We start from the raw sequence: 20,418 nt of genomic DNA, 5'->3' as shown, positions 1-20,418 counted from the left end.
CCAGTACTGAAAGGGACCCCGGGAGAGATGGGGAAGGGCTCTGGATCAGGGAGTGCAGAGATGGGATGAGGGGGGATGGCTTTAAACTGAAAGAGGGTAGATTTAGGTGAGATCTTAGGAAGAAATGTTTTCACTGTGAGGGTAGGGAGGCCCTGGCACAGGTTGCCCAGGGACCCTGTGGTGCTGCTTCATCCCTGGAGGTGTCCAAGGCCAGGGTGGATGGGGCTTGGAGCAACATGATCCAGTGGGAAATGTCCCCGCCCATGGCAGGAGATGGAACTGGATGGGCTTTGAGGTTCCCTCCAACACAAACCATTGTGTGAGTCCAAGTAGGAGAGGTTTTACAAATAAATGGCCAGAAAAGGTCCTTTAATTTGTGCTGGTTTTCCTACAGGAATCTGAGATAGCTTCCTCCTTCTCCCCTCAGCCCTCCAGGACCCCCAAACCCACGCTCCCTCCTCCTCCTCGCGCACTGCTTCTCTTTGCACAGCAAACCCACAGCATTGAACCCCACCATGGCTTTAGGACATGTCTTTGTGGTGCTGCTTGAATGAGCGTGTCAGGCAGGGACGAGGGGGGATGATGTTCCACCTCCTCTGTCCTGCACATCCTTCCTGGATGGATCCACCTGTTCTTGTCCTGCATATTGAGAGCAGCCCTGCAGAGAAGGACTTGGGGGTGCTGGTGGATAAGAAGCTCGACATGAGCTGACAATGAGGGCTCACAGCCCAGAAGGCCAACTGTATCCTGGGCTGCATCAAGGGTAGCGTTGCCAGCAGGGCAAGGGAGGGGATTCTGCCTCTCTATTCCTCTCTTGTGAGATCTCATCTGGAGTAGTGTGTCCAGTTCTGGAATCCTCAGCATAAGAAGGAGATGGAGCTGTTGGAACGGGTCTAGAGGAGGCTACAAAGATGATCAGAGGGCAGGAGCACCTCTCATATGAGGACAAGCGGAGAGAGCTGGGCTTGTTCAGCCTGGAGAAGAGAAGGCTCTGAGGAGACCTTAAATACCTGAAATGACTACCAGAAAGCTGGGGAGGGACTGTTCACAAAGGCTTGTGGTGATAGGATGAGGGGTGATGGGTATAAACTGGAGAAGGGCAGATTTAGACTAGACACAAGGAGCAATTTCTCCATGATGAGTGCGGTGAGGCCCTGGCCCAGGTTGCCCAGAGAAGTCGTGACTGCCCCATCCCTGCAGGTGTTCGAGGCCAGGTTGGATGGGGCTTGGAACAGCCTGATCCAGTGGGAATTGTCCCAGCCCGTGGCGGGGGGTGGAACTGGATGATCTTTGAGCCTCCGGCTGCCCCGCGGGGTGGGTCCCGCCCCCACAAGATGGCGGGGCTGGGCCCGGCGCGGGCTTTGGTGCCGCTCTCGCTGTCGCTGTCCCGGCGCCGCGGGGCCCTGCGCGGGTTCGCCGCCGGCCCGCAGACGCATTTCGGTTTCCAGACGGTGACGGAGGAGGAGAGGAGGGAGAAAAGTGAGCGGGGCGGCGGCGGCGCGGTTCCCCGGGGCTGGGTCTCTCGCTCGCGGGCTGGCGGAGCCCCTCGAGCGCCTAAAGGTGACCTCGCACCTTCCCTGTGGGAGGACGTCTTAATAAAGCCCATCTCGCCCTCCTGCCTTTGCAGTTAACCGGGTCTTCGAAAGCGTGGCCAAGAAATACGACGTGATGAACGATTCGATGACTCTCGGGATTCACCGGCTGTGGAAGGACGTCCTGGTGCGCAAAATGAACCCTTCTCCGGGAACGCTGCTCCTCGATGTGGCTGGAGGAACAGGTAAATAATTTGGGAGAGTTCCAGGTGACAGTGCCTTGCTGTTTTAAACCCTTAGACTCTGCCCAGAAGTGAGTTGCCCAGCTTTTTTCCCCCACCTTGGTTCCCTGTCATTAAAACTAGTGAAGCATCTGCTTGATTTTCAGGAAAGTGTTAGAATTTAACGTCTGTGTTTCCAAATAACTCACTCCAAGGCTCTGGAAATATTACAATAATGCCATGATATGTTATAGAAAGTACATTTCCATTTGTAGGAATCTATAGAGTCTTTGCTTTTAGTATGTTCACTTTGTATATTTGTGTGTGTGGATATATACACACACACTGTCTTCATATACTCTGTGTGTGGTTTTTATTTTTATGAATCATAGAATCATAAAATAATTTGGGTTGGAAGGGACCTTAAAGATCATTGAGTTCCAGTGCCCCTGTGGTGGCCAGGGGCATGTCCCACCAGATCAGATTTTATATATATATATATGTAAAATAAGATTTAACTCAGTTTGATGTTAAAAGCCTTATGTTCCAATATTCTGGAATCAGAAAACATGCCAAAAAACATATCTTTCTTTTAAAAAATCCACAGGTGACATCGCCTTTCGATTTATTAATTATGTTCGCTCTGTACGAGAACGCCAGCTCCAGCGGAGGCTTAAGCACCATCAGAATTTGTCATGGCAGGAAATTGCTGAGAGTTACCAGGAAGACAAATCTCCGCTAGGAGACTCTCAGGTGGTGGTCTGTGACATTAACAAAGAAATGTTAAAGGTTGGGAAGGAAAAAGCACAGGACCTTGGCTACTCTGAAGGTGAGCTGTGCATTGTACCATTTCAGTAGCATGTCTGGTGGCAAGAGTTTGATATGTAGCCATCAGGTGACTGCCACCTCAGGAATACAACGTACACGATACGGCCACGGTGCAAACTAGAGCTGTGCTTGTGTATGTGCTAACGTTGAGTTACTTTTCAGTGATCATGTGTGTAATATGTTGTTCAGATGTACAGTGGTCCTCTTGAGTAATACCTGAACTTTCAGAAATGCAGAAACCCAGTGCCTTTAAGAACTAGTGATTCTAAGTTGAGTAGTCTTATTGTTGGTACAAATCACCTGGACATCCGTGCTCCACAGGCAGACATGGCCTTGATTCATTGGGGTTTTAGGAAGCAACAATGGGATCACATACTACTAGTGATGACGGAGGATGTGTGGCTTTTCCTGTTTCTCAGTCTTTGGAAACCTAGCAAAATGTTTGTTTCGACCGTTGTTGCATGGTGAGACATTAATCACTGGTTATAGTTATTCTCCGAGCAGAGATTATTTTTCTGCAACTTTGGTGCAAATGAATGGCAGCCAGTTTCTGGAAAGCCAGTTGCTTTATCATAGAATCACCAGGTTGGAAGAGAGCCACAGGATCATCGAGTCCAACCATTCCCACCAATCTCTAAACCGTGCCCCTCAGTACCTCATCCACCCGCACCTTGAACACCTCCAGGGAAGGCGAGTCAACCACCTCCCTGGGCAGACCGTTCCATTGCCTAATGACCCTTTCAGTGAAGAATTTTTTCCTTATGTCGAGCCTGAACCTCCCCTGGTGGAGCTTGAGGCCATTCCCTCTTGTCCTGTCCCCTGTCACTTGGGAGAAGAGCCCAGCTCCCTCCTTTCCACAACCTCCTTTCAGGTAGTTGTAGAGAGCAATAAGGTCTCACCTTAGTCTCCTCTTCTCCAGGCTAAACACCCCCAGCTCTCTCAGCCACTCCTCATAAGGCCTGTTCTCCAGCCCCTTCACCAGGTTTGTTGCTCTTCTCTGGACTCGCTCCAGAGCCTCAACATCCTTCTTGTGGTGAGGGGCCAGAACTGAACACAGGATTCGAGGAGCGGTCTCACCAGTGCTGAGTACAGAGGGAGAATAACCTCCCTGGACCTGCTGGTCACGCTGTTTCTGAAACAGGCCAAGATGCCATTGGCCTTCTTTCCGCTATGATGCAAGATTTGGATGAAATCTTGGCAGGCTGAGCCACTGTGAACACAACATGCGTGTATGTGCAGGAGAATATTTTGGCTGATCTGAAACATTTGCTATGTTGCCTGAAAAACACCTGTGTAGTACTTGTAGGGCCTTGAAAGGTTTTTGAGTATAGACCAAGGTGTCCTTCCTCCAAGAAAAATGTATAATTGAAATATTAATTTTAAATATCACGTTATTAATCATAATTTCCTTCTGAAATAGCTGAGTTTTAGTCTTTCTGGAGCAGCCTGAGTCTGTTCAATACCAAGTCATTGCCCTTTAATACAGGTTTGTCCTGGGTGCTTGGGAATGCCGAAGAGTTGCCCTTTGATGATGATAAGTTTGATGTTTACACAATTGCCTTTGGAATCCGAAATGTAACTCGTATTGATTTGGTAAGTTATTATACTGTATCCTGACCTGATATTTTTATTCTAGCAGAGGAAGGAAAGGTGGAATTCCTTTGGATAAAGGAATGCCTTGGTCTACTCCTGAAGCATTTAAAATAAATGGCATGTAGCACACAACTTGTTTGAATGAAGAATGCAGTTAAATGCCCCACCTTTGTCATAAAAAGTTAGATTTATACTAGCTTGTGCCCAATCCTTACAGCATGGCAAGCCACATAATCTCTTCCTAAGGCAAAAAGGGGTGGATGCTATACTCATTTCCCACCTTCTCCTCACTTAGGAGGGTGCTGGATCTAGAGATGCACAGTAAAGTCAGGCTGCACATCTCGAGTCTTCCTGAAGCACCTGGTCTGTGTCCTGCCCTTTGTTCTAAACAATATCTGTGCTTTGAGAATGACTACCTGTCTTGGGGTGAAGATAGGTTAGAGCACCTGCTTAGCTGGACTAGTTGTCTGTGATTTGGAGGAGCGCGTTACCACCCTGGTCCTTCTGTGGAAGGTGCAGTGTTTGCATCCAGACTACCTTGAGCTGTATGACTTTGAACTTCTCTTAATGTGGCTGTCTTCTCACGATGCTTTGCGTACACCTTTCCAAAGCACAGGCTTTTTGCCTTCATGGATACAGCAGTCTGGTAGCATAGCTCCCTAGAGACCTGATACAAAACACATCTAAGCCTCCAATTCTTTTGCAGAGCTCCCAGCATGCTTGTTGTTTATATTTTATCCCTTAGGAACATGACAGTTGAAGCCAGGCAGATGCACAACCTGCAGAAGTTCTTAAATACCATCCTGTCATGCTCATGTATGAAAAAATGTACAGTGTCTAGGTGGTTCGTAGGGGTTCTATTTTAGATAATGAGTGAAATTTCAAAGTAGCCAAAGATTTTCTTCTTCCCTGTCCTTCCTTCTTGTTCTCACACGTTGCTCATCCAAAACCCAGTGTAATTTCTTCTTTGATCCTTTGGGTGTGCCTCACAGTTGAGCAAAATCTTTTCTTTTGACTGAAAAAAAAAAAATCTGTCATGCCCTCTTTTCATTTTCAGCTTCTGCAGCTGATTCAGCTTCTCCCTTTTGGGTTTGGTCTGTAATTACAAGAGTTCTGCTGGCAAACATTCCTTAACTAAGAGTAGGGAAAAAGAGGAAAAGTTGCAAACCTGACATCATAGTTTCGACACAAAGCCTGGTGTAAATCTATTTATGTAACAGCAAGAGTTTCTGTGGTTTGGTTTTGTTGTTTATTTGTGTTTGGGTTTTTTTTAACACTTGTCTGTGGATACTTCTTTTCCACAAGTAAATATTAGAGATTGGCAATCAGGGTTCTCTTTGCTCCGTTCAATTCATCCCTGAGATGCCATCACATGGCATGGTAACAGGCTCGTGCTGTTCTCCAGAAACAAACTTACCATATCTGCCTTGTCTCAGGCACTTCAGGAGGCCTATCGTGTGCTGAAACCAGGAGGAAGATTTCTCTGCCTTGAATTCAGTCAAGTCAGCAACCCTCTTCTTTCCAGGTAGGAACCTGGCAACGCTACACCATGTCACAGCGCTCTCCGCTTTGAACTTAGCCAGAATAAGAGACAGAGACACTTTGAGGCCACCTCGTTGTGCACTTTTAAAACCAGATACAGGCTCCATAGCACAGTGGTACAGAGATCAGCTTGTGTTGCAGAGGGTAGGTTCTAAACTTGTTGGTGTTAATCTGTCTGTGCTGTCTGTCTGCGCAGGCTCTACGATCTCTACAGTTTCCAGGTTATCCCTGTTCTGGGTGAGGTTATTGCTGGTGACTGGAAGTCTTACCAATATCTTGTGGAGAGTATCCGACGTTTCCCCCCTCAGGTAAGAGAGCATTTTTCTGAATCCACTACCAGAAAGAATGGTCCCAGCATAACCTCACAGGCAGCTGGCTGATAGGCCTTCAGGTCGTTGTAACTCTGGAACTGTTGTTTTTCAGGAGGAGTTTAAGGCGATGATAGAAGATGCAGGGTTTTTTCAAGTGGATTATCAGAATTTAAACAACGGCATTGTTGCCATTCACTCAGGTTTCAAACTATGAGTCTAACTGTACAGCAAAACACAAGTGTCATTTTCCTGAGGAATGTGAAAGCTGTGAATGCTTTCACACAATGCTGCGAAGATTAAAGAGGAGTTCTAAGAACTTGTGCAGCAGACCCTTGCTCAGCAGTCAGACCCAGAAGGACTTCAGCTGCCTTTTTGCCCTTCAAGAAACCTGCGGGTGAGGTGACTGCTGTGGGATTTCTTACACTTGCATTTCCCTTGAAGTGCAACATGAAGGACGTGGCCAAAACTGAGCAACGCTAGCGAGTGAAGCAACTTCAGTTCCCAGGGGTGTGGATACAGAAACAGACCGACCGGTCTTCAAATAAGATGCCTCCTTGTTTTGGTTTTTTTTTTTTTGGCTAAGCTTCAAGGACGATATCGTGCCAGGGAGAAGCAACTTGGATTTATTAGATTTTTATTAAGCTACCATGATATTTGTCATGCAGACTTCAAGGGATTTTCCCCATGATTCCTTTACTTTTTCAAAGGCAAATGGAAGGCTTCTGAAATAAAGCAGCTAAAGCAGCTCTGCATCAACTTTTTTTCACTTAAGTGAATATTTTAATCTTTCTAAGAAAAGAGTTTTCTCCTGAAGGAGGACGACTGCGTAACTGTATTCTGGGATAAGGTGACATGTTTTCATCTCCATATGAAAACTTTTTCTTTGTCAGTGCTGGATGCATAACCTCTACATAAAAATACTGTGCATTTCCTTCTGTTCTTTTAACTTTTGAGGAACAGATGCTTCTATAGCAGGATATAAGCATAGAGTGGTTGCCCCATCCCTGGAGGTGTTCAGGGCCAGGTTGGATGAGGCTCTGAGCAACCTGAGCCAGTGGAAGGTGTCCCTGCCTATGGCAGGAGGATTGGAACTGGATTATCTTTAAGGTCCTTTCCAACCCAAACCATTCTGTGATTCTAGTATTCTAAGCCTTTTACCCATGTTTACCATGTTACTTGGATCCCACTCACTGAGGGAACAATCAGATTTCCTGCATCTTCTTTCAGGCATCTTCTGCAGACCTCGCCATTTCTGCGGCTCTTGCCTGTTGTTTGGGGTTTTTTTGCTTGTTGTTTTAAGTGAAGCCAGATGATTTACAGATCCCCTGTGCTCTCATCTGTTCTCGTGCCTCTCCCTGGGGCACTTCCTGCTGATACTCGTGTCAGCTGGTGATCTGTTAATAACAGGTCTCTTAACCATGTCTACAGCAGTGGAGGATGATTTAAAAAAGTTTTTTAAATACTGGCTTGCTGGTGGGGCTGCCATTTCCTTGTAGTAATAAAAATCTAAAGAGCAGTCACCCAGCCCACTTGTATATGCTCCTGTTTTCCTTATTAGTGCAGTGTAGTCGCCTGCTCACTGTCATTCGCAGCAAAAGCAGCATAACTGCCAGCAACCTGTTGCTTTCACAAGCTCTGAGGCAACCTCAGAAGAATGTACTGTCCCCCAAAGTATTAAAACTGGACAATGTGGTACTTTTGTCACTCAGAGTGTCTCAGAAGCCACTTCTGACTTTAATGGGAAGAGAAGCAGCTCACAGCTTTGCTTTCTATCTGCCATCAGGAACGTGTGTTAGGGACAACTCTGAACGTTATGACAGTAAGGGAACTTTTCTGGTTTAATGCAACAGATAGAAGGGAGAGACCTAGTGTGCTAGCAACTTGAAGAAGCTTTAAGCAGTCGTGGGGCCCTAGCAGCAATTAATTTACAGAGCTGTATTTAGTATCTGCAGCACCAGCAATGGTAGAGATGTTCTCTACTAGGTAGAGAACTACATACTAGCAATATGCAACTACATACTAGCAATGTTCTCTGCTAGGTAGAGAACAGAACCATTTAACAGCCTTCCCTACCATGATCTTCAGGAACACCCATGAATCCCCGAGGAGGTGGCTGTGTTTGGTAGCTACTATGCATTTATTAAGAAATGATTAGCTGAAAGAACAGGTGTGATGACGACTGCAGGAAATGTCAGTGTGGGTGTGATACTCGTTAATGAGAAACATTAAAGCCTGAGATACACAGCTTTAAAGAGAAAGATTGGAGCCTTGTTAATCAAGAATATAAAAGTGTAGTTTCCCTCAGGACAAAGTTGCAGGGGAAGGCAGAATAAATACACAGGGGAGATGAGAGCTGGAGTACAGGCGGTGCCGAAGAAAACTGAGTAATGGATAAGGCATATCATGAGACCATGAGTACTTTCAGTTGAGGCCTTTTTCCCTGTGTTGTGTACCTTATCATTGTATCTAATAGAGATTTTCCCTGGGCCTCCTAATTACTGTCAATAATCATAAAATAACCATTGTTAGCAATAAAGCAACTTCCATTTTCTTTTTTTTTCTGTAAAACTGAAGAAATTTTCTTTGTAAACCTGGAACCTAGATGCTAGGGCTTCTAACCCAATTTTATGTTACAGATATACAGAGGAGCTGAAGAACCTTAGCAGGTATAAGTCAAGTTACCTCCAGGGAAACAGATGTATATACATTATCTCACAAGTTGGCCTCCTTTTGTTGTCTAGTTTTTTTTTTAAAACAATTTTTTTTTCTTTTTGCCATATCTATTAACCACTGAGAAAAGATGAGTTATTTTCCAAATATACGCAATGTTTGCCTGTGCAGTTCCAGGGAATTTACACATAGTTGTTTTATTACAGTCCTTAACTGTATTTATTCACTTGCCGGGGTCATAAATTGGATTGTGGCTGAATACTGTAAAGATGTGACCCAGACTCAGACCCACTTGTGTGTCGAGGCTGCGCAGTGAAAGCAGGTGAACCGGCACCACAAAGGGTGTCTGGTCCCCACCTCAGGGTGCAGCTGGGGCCAGTGGGGCCTCGCGCCGTCCCGTGGGGCACAGCACCCACCACGTTAGACACACCGAGGGCGGCTGAGGCACTAATGCGTTCTCCCCCACAGGCAGCTCTTCTGGCCTTTGCCAGGGTTTGTTTTGGTGGTTGCAGGTGTCTGAGTCAGGGCTGTAATTTCTGTATTAGTGGTGCAGCAAACCCCTTCGTTAAGGAAACGCGCGTTTTCCATTTTAAATGCAGTTTGAGCTGCAGGGAACAAAGCATCAGGCAGTTTGTTCTCTCACTGGAGTGTGTGGATAAGGGAGCAGAAATCAGCTGGCAGTTTTAAGCTTAGCCGTGCTGCATTGGAAATGTGGGATCATCCCAAATTGTTGGTTTGGTTGTTGCTTTTAAATAGTTACTTGATGATACAGAGGGCTGGCAGCCCCTGCAGCCCTGCAGCTCGCTCTCAAATTCCCATTCTCTCTGATAGTCAAAGGAGGCCAAAATGGATAGAACAAGTGAGGGTTTCTCAAACTGGAAATTCTCTGCTAACACGCTTGTTGCACAGTACAGTTTAAGGTCTTTCCTTGTCATGATTTATATATGCATCATAAACGACTTTTCAGCTGAGCTTGTGTATTTGTAAAACTTCAGCATTTGCAGGGTTTTGATCTTTAGAAGCCTGAAACTAAAGCACTAATAGAGTGTTACAGCTTTGCTGGGAATTTGATTAGTGGGATTAGACAGAAGCCTTAATTTAACACCCTTGAAAGAATTCAAGCATCATAATAATTACATGTTTTATGTGTATGCATATATGTACATATGTTTGTATGTATATATGTATACACATATATATTATGGAAACTTAAACAAATAATGAAGTAACTGCATAAATAAGAGTGGGACAAGCATTTGCTGTCACTTCTTGCCAGAGAAATATGAAAAAAACAAATCAGTTCAAAGCTTACCAAACATGCAGTGTTTGAGGGCAATGAGTGAAAGCAGATCCTACCCGGTGGCTGTGATTTCTTACACCAGCAAAGACAGCTGTTTTCCTTTTCACACAGCCTAGGTTTCTTTGTTAAATACATGGCACATAACGAATGGCCCTAGGGGAAGCTTGTTAAAGCAGTTTGTACACACAGCATTAACAGCAAGGCAGCTCAACACAGTATCAGTACAACTCAAACTCTTCAGTAGTTTTTGTAGTGTTTTTCAAATTACAATACTTCTAATATGCTTGGCAGACTTGGAGATGTTAGGAAACTATGCATGTGTATCACTAACCTCGTGTTGTTTGCAGGGGTGTGGAAGATACAGTTCACAGGAGAAATAGTTCTTACGGCCACATCAGACAGCTGGCAGGACCCGGAGGGACACAGGCGCCAAGCTGGCTGTGTCATGCAGATGTACAGAAAGATGGAAGGGGAAGTAATGGTGTTTCTCTGCAAAAAAGACAACAAACGTGCCCTGTGTAAGCTGGGCAATATCAGGTTATGGTCCCATGAGGTGAGTTTCTGCCCTGAGGGGAACCACATGCCTGCACGGCCACAGAGAAGCACTGTCTTTCTCCTGCCAGGCTCCCAAGAGCCCAAAGAGCAGACTCTGAGCCGGTAACAAGTCATATCCTATTACAGTAACTTCAGGGGTCTCTTCTAGCGCTTTGGAAGAAAATTCCGCTGTGGCTTAGGACATAATTCTACACACTGGAAAAGTTCATGAAAATTGGAATAAATAATTCTGGATTCTTAAATCAACAGGTGGACAGAGCACCACCCAAATAAAAAGTTGCTGCCTCCTCTAAGAAAGCGGCAGTTAGACTCCTGCTAGCAGCATCTTTCTGCAGCACTGATGGGCACTGGGGCACCTGTATTTCTAAAACCTGTTCCAACAAAAAAAAAATAACAGTCATAGTCTGTATTTAGTTCACTGTGTCAACAGAACAAAAAATGCTGAGTTCACAAGTAATTACATTCTTTATTTACAACAAAGTGTATTTTCAGTAATGCAGACAACTGCAATGCTTTTTTGTTGGAAAAAGAAAATTGGTTTAATCCAGAAAATATTGCCTGTATCATTATAGATAAACATCTAATGTACAGAAATATTTATATGGCAAAGATTTTTAATTTTAGAGCAGCTATTTCTGTATATTAAAAAGTCTTTCTCAAATTATATACAACTCATAGTATTTAATTTCTGAGACTAAAAATACAAAGTGGGAAAAAGAGGGTAACCCATCCTGAAACAGAACACTGAGATCAAATGGACACATACAACAGAAGCAAAATATTTGAGTGAATCATCCTCTCAAAGTGCCTTTTCTTCTGTAACAAGAATCTGTGTTCTGTCTGCACGCAACAGAGACACGCAGCAACGTTACAGACCCCTCCATACAGACTTGGTTATTGCTGACTGGTGAGAGCCAAATACAGAGCTAAGAAATGGGCAAATACAGCCTTCCCATCTCTCTTGTTTTCCTACAAACTAGTTGAGGAAAAACCTAGTATTCTGGTTTTTCTAATGACCACATTTTAGTGTTCTCTATGAAGCCTTTAAGCTATTCAGTATCTTAAAGAATAACATCACATTCACTTGCTTAAATAAAAGTGCCAAGGTCACTTGTCGTGCTGCTTTCCAGCTTCAAACACACTGAATTTTTCAGTAGCACTAAATGTTTTGCACCTTCATCTTCTGTAAACTGTCTTGCAAGTGCTCTTCTTTTATTCAAAAGATGTGCCAGGGCACTGCAGATGTGACTCCACAAAACTGAGCTTCCCCAAATAAAACACCAGAAGGGCATTTGCATTCCCGGCTTTCACTAAGAGCCCTGCAGAGAAGTCTCTTGTTTGTCCAGCTTTGGTAAAGGGATGTTACCTGAGAGAAAACAGGAAGAAAGTTGTGTGAGAGCAGCTGTAAGGTACTTTTTGGGTGATGCAGCTTAGCATGCAGGGAAAGTCAGTTAGGTCTGGCTTCTTGTAAATAATCGCTCCCCGTGTGCAGTAACTTCAGACTAAGGGTCATGTCTGTACTGCTTCTCAGAAACACAGAACGCCTTGAGTTGGAAAGGACCTTAAAGCCCATCCAGTCACACCCGCTGCCATGGGCAGGGACACCTCCCCCTGGATCAAGCTGTCCAAGCCCCATCCAACCTGCCCTTGAACCCCTCCAGGGATGGGGCAGCCACCACTGCTCTGGGCAACCTGGGCCAGGGCCTCCCCACCCTCCCAGGAGAACATTTCTGCCTAAGATTTCATCTAAATCTCCCCTCTTTGAGCTTAAAACTGTTCCCCCTCATCCTGTCCCCGCACTATCTAATAAAAAGCCCCTCCCCAACTTTTAATCATCATATTTTCATGTTCCTTATGAAGCCTTTAAGTCCTTCAGTGTCTTAAAGAATAAAATTGTCTAACATCTCTTCTTGACTAGAAGACTGCAGGCTACAGTTATTTATTACAATGCTTCCTTATTATTAGCTAGCTTTTCTTTAGGTAAACACAGCTATAGCACGTTATATTCCTTGGGTTACTTAAAAAAAGTTCAGAGGATTTTAGAAGCAAGACAATACCTGGTGGGGCTACAAAATATTCCTCTACTTTCTCTCTGGCATTTTTCAGCAGCTCTTTCGTACAGTTGCCTTCTGTAACATCATCTTCTCTGAGATACAGACACCTGAAGAACAAGGTGTGGTTTTAAGCTGTTCTATGAAGTACGGCTTATCTCTAAACCAGGATTTGGTCTTAAGTAAGCACTAAAACAATACGGGAACATCCTGAAGCAAGTAAGAATGCCACTGACAGACACCTGGGGAGCAGATCACTCGTGATCAAGATACACAAAGGAATCAGAGTGGCTTAGGCAGGAAGGGACCTTAAAGCCCATCCAGTTCCAACCCCTCTGCCATAGGCTGGGACACCTCCCACTGGATCACGTCGCTCAAAGCCTCAGCGCGCCCTTGCTGTGCTTATGGGCAAAGGTCGCCCTTTCCCCAAACATTTCTGAGAGCAAAGGGACCCAGCACAAAGCCAGGGTGATTCCCAGGGTAAAGAGAGGTTTCATAGAATCATAGAATAACCAGGTTGGAAGAGACCCACCAGATCATCGAGTCCAATCATTCCTATCAAACACTAAACCGTGCCCCTTAGCACCTCGTCCACCCATGCCTTAAACACCTCCAGAGAAGGGGACTCAACCACTTCCCTGGGCAGCCTGTTCCAGTGCCCAATGACCCTTTCTGTGAAGAATTTTTTCCTAATGTCCAGCCTAAACCTCCCCTGGTGGAGCTTGAGGCCATTCCCTCTTGTCCTGTCCCCTGTCACTTGGGAGAAGAGCCCAGCTCCCTCCTCTCCACAACCTCCTTTCAGGCAGTTGTAGAGAGCAATGAGGTCTCCCCTCAGCCTCCTCTTCTCCAGGCTAAACACCCCCAGCTCTCTCAGCCGCTCCTCGTAAGACCTGCTCTCCAGCCCCCTCACCAGCTTTGTTGCTCAACAACAAACACAAACCAGCGATTCCTCGGCAGTTAAAAGGAGGCTGCCGCCCGCCGCCTGTTACCTGTCCTCCAGGACTGAGTCCATGGGTTCCACGCCATCGGTGTTCACCTCGTGGAGCTGCTCGGCGAACTGGATGGCCTTCTGCAGCCGCTCCACGCCCTCCGCATCCCGGAAATCCACCAGGGCCAGGTGCTCCAGGTGCGCCAGCAGCTCCGCCGTCACCTGGGGCTGCGCGGGGAGAGCGGCACCCACAGAGAGAGGCGAAGGCGAGCGAGTTCAATGCCTTGCGTCACAACCCAAACCCCGGTGACAGGGGCAAACCCCGAGCCTGAGACACGGAGACCCCTTGTTCTTCCTCGGGGAACGGTGCTAAACGGAGCCGGTCCCCCCCCCCGCCCAGCGAGGGCCGCGCGAGGCCGTTACGGGTTCCGTATCGCGAGAGGGACCCCCCCCCCCACCCTCATACCAGGCCCGGGGGCCACTCGTGTCCCCCCTTCCCCACCCCGCACCGGCCCCGGGGCCCAGCCCGTTCCCCGTTTCCCGTTCCCCGTTCTGTGTTCCCCGCACCGGCCCCGGGGGCCCCGCCGGTTCCCCGTTCCCCGCTCTGTGTTCCCCGTACCGGCCCCGGGGCCCCCGCCCGTTCCCCGCTCTGTGTTCCCCGTACCGGCCCCGGGGGCCCCGCCCGTTCCCCGTTCCGTGTTCCCCGTACCGGGCCCGGGGCCCCCGCCCGTTCCCCGCTCTGTGTTCCCCGTACCGGCCCCGGGGGCCCCGCCGCGGCCACCCCCGCCCGCAGCCACCGGCCGAACCGCAGCAGCCTCATGGTGCTCCCGCCGTCGCGTGCTTCGTGACGTCACCCGCTCCGCGCCGGAAGCGCGCGAGGGGCCCGGCCGCCGCCATGAACAGCGTGGGGGAGGCGTGCACCGAGCTGAAGCGCGAGTACGACCAGTGCTTCAACCGCTGGTTCGCAGAGAAGTTTCTCAAGGGCGAGAGCGGCGGCGACCCCTGCGGGCAGCTCTTCAAGCGCTACCAGCTCTGCGTGCAGGTGCGTGCGGCGCCAACCGTGCCCCGGCCCCTCTCGCTGCCCCCCGCTCTCTGCTCCCGGCAGCCCACACCGCTCCAGGCTTCCTCACGTCTCCTCTCTCTGCTGGTCGTGACATGTAGTGTTTTGCAGTTCGCTCTTTCTACGTTTTTCTTGTTAATGGAGCTTCCGGAGCCTGCAGGTTTTGAGGATCTGGCACTTTTCAGTCACAGGGTCCGTATTGTAGCTCAGCGCGAGTTTATAGAATCACCAGGTTGGACAAGACCCATCGGATCATTGAGTCCAACCATTCCCATCAATCACTAAACCATGTCCCTCAGTGCCTCATCCACCCGTCCCTTAAACACCTCCAGGGAAGGGGACTCAACCCCCTCCCTGGGCAGCCTCTGCCAGTGCCCAATGACCCTTCCCATGAAAAATTTTTTCCTGATGTCCAGCCTGAACCTCCCCTGGTGGAGCTTGAGGCCATTCCCTCTCGTCCTGTCCCCTGTCACTTGGGAGAAGAGCCTAGCTCCCTCCTCTCCACAACCTCCTTTCAGGCAGGAGTTCTTGGGATGGTCTTGAGCATCCCTAGTTTTGAAGCTTCATCCAAACCAGTCTTTGACTGCTTTTCCTAGATCGTGTTTTGTACCAACAATTATGTCACTTAGTACTATAGAGATGTAGCAAGTTTAATTTTTTGCTTTGCTTTGCTTTTCAGAAAGCAATTAAGGAGAAGGACATCCCTATTGAAGGCTTGGAGTTCATGGGCGCAAGCAAAGGGAAAACTGAAGACTCCTCTTGACTTCACTGTGTGGGTGGAGTCACTAACATGCGCCTTTGGACTGAGCAGCATCGCCAGGTGCACTTCTACACCCCACCTGGATGAGGCCTTTGTTAAGCTGCTTTGTGGAAAGCAAAGAGTCTTCTCTGCTTGTAAAAACAGACAGACAGACAAAAATGACCGGGTGATGTGGTAACTGCCCTGCTTTTCAGTGAATATTGGTGGTGGTTTAGCATCTAACAGCGCAAAAAGCACTTTGAACTAAGTTCCTGCTGAATGTACTCTGTACTGGGAGAATGCTCGTTAGCATAGTTTGAGATAATAGTTGCTCTGTGACCGATTTCTCTTGCTTATTTATATAACACTTGAAAGTGTTTTGAAAGGCTATGAAGGAGTTTGATTTACTTTCTCTCCTCTTTATGGTGCTGAATTTTGGTGGAAGAAATGTATTTTATATGATCCTGGATGCTGAGAGGCTAAAGCATCATTCTGTATCAGCAAGAGAGATGGTATAAAACCACTCCACTGGACCTTCTGGAACTTAGCTAAAATAAATATATCCAGGTTATATTTGTTCCAGTCAGCAACTGTGCTCCTGATGGTGACCTCTGGGAGGGACGGAGGTGGCCTGGGACAGGAGCTGCAGGGAGGACCCTTTGAATTCAGAGGCTTTTCTGAGGTACTGAAACAATCCCAAATTCTCTTCTCTAGAGTTACGCGTTCCTGCAGTGAAACTGCAGCACAGCCCTGGCTGTCCTGGTCCGCAGGCTGGGCACGATCACTGTTAGACGTGTACTTGAGGTGGTAAAGTGTGCATTGAATGAGGGGAGTCCTGGCTTGAGAATGCGAAAAGTGCCAGCTGCCGTCTGGGGACCTCGCCTGCTTGTGGAGCTGCTCCCAAACGTGTACTTTACACCTAGGAGAGCAAACAAATCTTATCTCTGCTGGCTTGTGAGCTACAGAAACACGTGCAGCAACTAGAAAAGGGGGTTTGGAAGAGAAGGAAGGGATCAGGATCCATCCTGTGGCCCCGTGAGCTCTGTGGCAGGGGAGATTTCCACTGATCCTCATACAGGGATGGGGAGAAGCTGTCCCCTGGCATTATACCAACACAGGCGTAGTATGGGCTGGTGATGAGAGAGATGTCTGCTTCCTAATTGTCCTAGAACTACAGTGAGGAAAAAAGTGATCTTCACTCCCTCTGCTTTTAAGCACTACCTGAAGGATTGTTCAGAGGCTTTCCTTTTAAAATAGGCACAGTTCTCAAACCCAGCGGCTGGATGGTCTGCACCACAGCCCCCCAGCCGTGACCCCGGGCACCGAGAGCGGCATGGAGCTTGGGCAGCAGACCCAGAGCTGCCAGGCCGTGCACCTGTTCCCAGGTGCAGGAGACAGCAAATGCCGGGCCAGCACAACTAAACGTCACATGGGAAAAACAAACCGTTGACACTGAAACTCCCAAATCATTTGGCTATAAATAAGAATAGTGAGCTTAGGGAAAGCTCTCTCTTTCTTAAATATCATTTTGGGAACTGTCAAGTACGTGGCTTCATTTTTTTTTCATTAAGCAACAACATGCAACCCATGTGCTTTTTTACGATCTTTGTGTAGTGTGATTTAGTCGGTTAGCTTTAAAACAACTGTGCCCATCAGTGCCTTGTTCTGTGCTCTAACACAGAAAAGCTTGTCTTAGCTGTCATTTTGCTATTAAGTGGAAAAAATAAATTGCATTGAAATATGGGGAGGGCCCATTTTGAGAGTACCATGTGCCATCTGACACCCCTTTCAACAGGCAGATGCCAAGTCAGCTGCTACATTCTTCCTTTTGGGAAAACCGGTATTAATGATGGCCAAGGCTCAGCAGTCTTCCATACCATGCAAAGAAATACTGAACTCACAGAAGGAGCTGGAAAATGCTTGACTTGCACAGAGGGAAAGCCTCAAAGTTAACAGTGTACTGGAACAGGCTCGGGGTGTTAGGATTGGCTGACAACTCTGGAAAGTAGTTACGTTCTCCTGTGTTAAGAATCGTGTCAGTGACACAGTATTGATTATACAGATAGAGGCAGTGGAGCAAGAACAGTTTTCTTCTGTAACACGTGTAAGAGAGAGAGACTGTGTGCAACCTGGGTGCAGCTTGAGGAAAAGCAGAGTTGTGAGCAATGTATGTGCTGATAAAACTATAACATTTGAGAGCTAAAGATTAACACTGTGAAGGCACACAGAGCTTAATTAAACATCTTTGCTGCTGCTCTCTCTTCGAGAAGAGTCTAAAAGAAAACTGCTTGTGACTGTTAATAAATACTGCAACAGCTGATTGTGGAGAACATGTACTGAATTTTCATCTGCAGCATCTGTTCATCTGGCTGCGAGCCATGGGCTTACAGTGATTGGTTAAAGCAGACATGAAGAATATGAAGCCTGAGTAACATCCTACATTGAACACACATGTCCCCATCAGTAGTGTCACCAGATACAGGAGTGGGTATTAACATTCAGGCAGTCAAACCCCCAACTCTTGCACTGCATCTGTGGGAAGCCTCTGTTTTATGCAAACACTAAACTAAAGAACTTCTAAGGACTCAGATTAACAAAAAAGTCAGATCCTGAATTCAGGTTCAGAATTATTTATTTAAAGGACCCCGACAGAAGCCACAACGCTTCATTGCAGAGGGAATGTAGTTTGTTTAGTGATGGTTCCCATGCCACATTCTGGTCCAAGAGAGGAAGAGCCAAAGTGCTGGCTGTGGTCAGGTTCTCAGTTTTCATCTTCATAACCGGTGGGGAGAGCGTTAACGTGGGGGTTGTGGAATAGAGTTTTGTTCCCGTCACCCCAGGGGAAACGCTGTTGAAGGAAGGGAAAAAAAGCAGCAACAGCTAGCTGAGATCTGCACAGCACAGACCTCAACAGCAGCGTGGGTACAAACATCACACAGCTTGACAGGCTGATGAATTAATCAAACTAGCATTTTCCCTGATCTGTAGGAAGAAAGAGTTGGAAAACAGCCTCCCTTAGCCAGGAGCTAGTGTCTCAAGACAACAAGGTCTTTGCTCTTGCTAAAATCTCAACTGTGCTTTACTACAGCAAGGCCAGTGTTGAGAATTTGGGCTCACCCCCGTTAGCTTGTAGATCTGCTTTAGTGTAACATAAGTACAGCAGCTCTAGGACTGACACATTTTTCAGTGAAGCAAGAGCAGGATTATTTGGGGCAGGAAGGCCTGCCAAGACCACAGGCACTTAACCTGAGCTGCCGAAAAGTCTTGCTGCCTCAGGAACAAATCAAGGAATTAGGAGTGTGGCTACGTATGCAGCACCCAACATGGGGGCAAGGAAGCAAGAGATGCTGCATTCATCTTGGAGGAAGCTCTCCATTCCCAGAAAATAAGCAGGCCAGAGGTGGCGAAGGTACCTTGGTCCGGATCCGGAGATGAGCATAGGGAATAAACTCAGGCCGCTCATGCTCTTCTTGTCCCTTCAGGTAGCAGTTCAGCATGCAAACGCCGACCCCAGGCAGCGCCACAACAAAGGTCAGTGTCTTCCAGAGCCGAGCTGGCAGGAGGGGTCACATGGATTAGCACAACAGCACCGCTGCTGCGGTGCTACCAATCCAACCACATGGTGAAAGCAATCAATACGTTAGCCAGCAAACACAGCAGAGGATCATAGAATGGCTTGGGTTGGAAGGGACCATGAAGGTCATCCAGTTCAACCCCCTGCAGTGAATAGGGACATCTTCATAGAATCACCAGGTTGGAAGAGAACCACCGGATCATCGAGTCCAACCATTCCTATCAAACACTAAACCATGTCCCTCAGCACCTCATCCACCCGTGCCTTAAACCCCTCCAGGGAAGGTGAATCAACCCCCTCCCTGGGCAGCCTCTGCCAGTGCCTAATGACCCTTTCTGAGAAAAAATTTTTCCTAATGCCCAGCCTAAATCTCCCCTGGTGGAGCTTGAGGCCATTCCCTCTTGTCCTGTCCCCTGTCACCTGGGAGAAGAGGCCAGCACCCTCCTCTCTACAACCTCCTTTCAGGTTGCTCAGAGCCCCATCCAACCTGACCTTGAATGTTTGCAGGGACCGGGCACCCACCACCTCTCTGGGCAACCCAGGCCAATGTTTTGCTACCCTCAGCATAAAAGATTTCTTCCTAACATCTAGTCTAAGCCTCTCCTTTAGTTTAAAACCGTTAGCCCTTGTCATATCGCTACAGGCCCTGCTAAAACGTTCTTCCCCATCTCAGTACGAAAGCCGCAATCAGGCCTCACTCCCCGTTCTCCAAGGGCGGACGCGGAGCCGCCGCCCCGCAGCCCCTCCCGCGAGGGCAGCGCCTCCAGCCCAGCGTCCCCGTTACCTCCACCGCCCTCGTGTGCCGCGGCCGCCATGCCCCGGCGCGGCGGGGAGGGCGGGGGGCGCGGGGCGGCGCGGAGCAGCAGCCGGGACACCCTTCCGAGCGCCGCCATCGCCTCGGCCGCCGCGCACACCGGAACCGGAAGCGACCAGCGCGCGCGCTTCCCCCACCCCGGGACTGACCTTGAGCCGCGGTCGCGCGGCTGCGCATGCGCGGGGCGGGGCGCGGTGACGTCACGGGGCGGGAAGGGCGCCATCTTGGTGCTGAGGGGCGAGGGGCGTCGAGGCTACGAGGGGCAGCGCTGTGGGGATAGGGAGGGCGTGAGGGGCCGATGGGGCTCTAGGGCGGCCCGGGGGGATGTGGAGAAGGGGCTCTGCAGAGGGGTGCTTAGTTCTGCTGGGTGATGAGTGTGAACTCTGATAACCCAGCTCTTGAGGCCAGAAGGAAGGAATACTGCGTCCAGTTCTGGAATCCTCGACATTAGAAGGATATGGAACTGGTGGAACTGAGGGGGGCTACAAAAATGATCCAAGGGCTGGAGCACATTCCCTGTGAGGACAGGAGTACATTCCCTCACCTTCTCCATGAGGGCAGGCTGAGAGAATTGGGCTTGTTCAGCCTGGAGAAGAGAAGGCTCTGAGAAAATCTTATAGTGACCTTCCAGTGCCTGAAGGGGCTACAAGAAAGCTGGGGAGGGACTGTTCATAAAGGCTTGTGGTGATAGGATGAGGGG

At 48.2% G+C, this 20,418-nt stretch overlaps 4 protein-coding genes across 4 annotated transcripts; 2 read left to right on the top strand and 2 right to left on the bottom strand.

Moving 5' to 3' along the window:
* The first annotated feature begins 1,334 nt into the window (after window positions 1-1,334).
* Window positions 1,335-6,923, top strand: COQ5 (coenzyme Q5, methyltransferase). The gene is made up of 7 exons (XM_069871252.1): window positions 1,335-1,479; window positions 1,628-1,777; window positions 2,361-2,582; window positions 4,068-4,174; window positions 5,611-5,699; window positions 5,913-6,024; window positions 6,140-6,923. Exons 1-7 carry the CDS (start codon window positions 1,335-1,337, stop codon window positions 6,239-6,241), a joined length of 927 nt encoding a protein of 308 aa, XP_069727353.1. The 3' UTR covers window positions 6,242-6,923.
* Window positions 6,924-11,213: 4,290 nt separating this feature from the next.
* GATC (glutamyl-tRNA amidotransferase subunit C) lies at window positions 11,214-14,392 on the bottom strand. Its single transcript, XM_069870819.1, has 4 exons — window positions 14,286-14,392; window positions 13,593-13,759; window positions 12,610-12,713; window positions 11,214-11,918 (listed from the first exon to the last, which is right to left on the bottom strand). The coding sequence occupies exons 1-4, from the start codon at window positions 14,349-14,351 to the stop codon at window positions 11,863-11,865; spliced, it is 393 nt and encodes a 130-aa protein (XP_069726920.1). The 5' UTR covers window positions 14,352-14,392; the 3' UTR covers window positions 11,214-11,862.
* TRIAP1 (TP53 regulated inhibitor of apoptosis 1) lies at window positions 14,385-15,511 on the top strand. Its single transcript, XM_069870820.1, has 2 exons — window positions 14,385-14,573; window positions 15,271-15,511. The coding sequence occupies exons 1-2, from the start codon at window positions 14,427-14,429 to the stop codon at window positions 15,352-15,354; spliced, it is 231 nt and encodes a 76-aa protein (XP_069726921.1). The 5' UTR covers window positions 14,385-14,426; the 3' UTR covers window positions 15,355-15,511.
* A 2,433-nt stretch (window positions 15,512-17,944) lies between these two features.
* On the bottom strand, window positions 17,945-19,851 carry COX6A1 (cytochrome c oxidase subunit 6A1). Its single transcript, XM_069870717.1, has 3 exons — window positions 19,689-19,851; window positions 18,744-18,883; window positions 17,945-18,178 (listed from the first exon to the last, which is right to left on the bottom strand). Exons 1-3 carry the CDS (start codon window positions 19,795-19,797, stop codon window positions 18,092-18,094), a joined length of 336 nt encoding a protein of 111 aa, XP_069726818.1. The 5' UTR covers window positions 19,798-19,851; the 3' UTR covers window positions 17,945-18,091.
* Window positions 19,852-20,418: the final 567 nt, after the last annotated feature.

The sequence above is a fragment of the Phaenicophaeus curvirostris genome, chromosome 17 (genome assembly GCF_032191515.1).
Source record: "Phaenicophaeus curvirostris isolate KB17595 chromosome 17, BPBGC_Pcur_1.0, whole genome shotgun sequence".
NCBI classification, from domain to species: domain Eukaryota; kingdom Metazoa; phylum Chordata; class Aves; order Cuculiformes; family Cuculidae; genus Phaenicophaeus; species Phaenicophaeus curvirostris.
The sequence above is the reverse complement of the archived record's forward strand: the minus strand, read 5'-3'. Positions and strand labels throughout refer to the sequence as shown.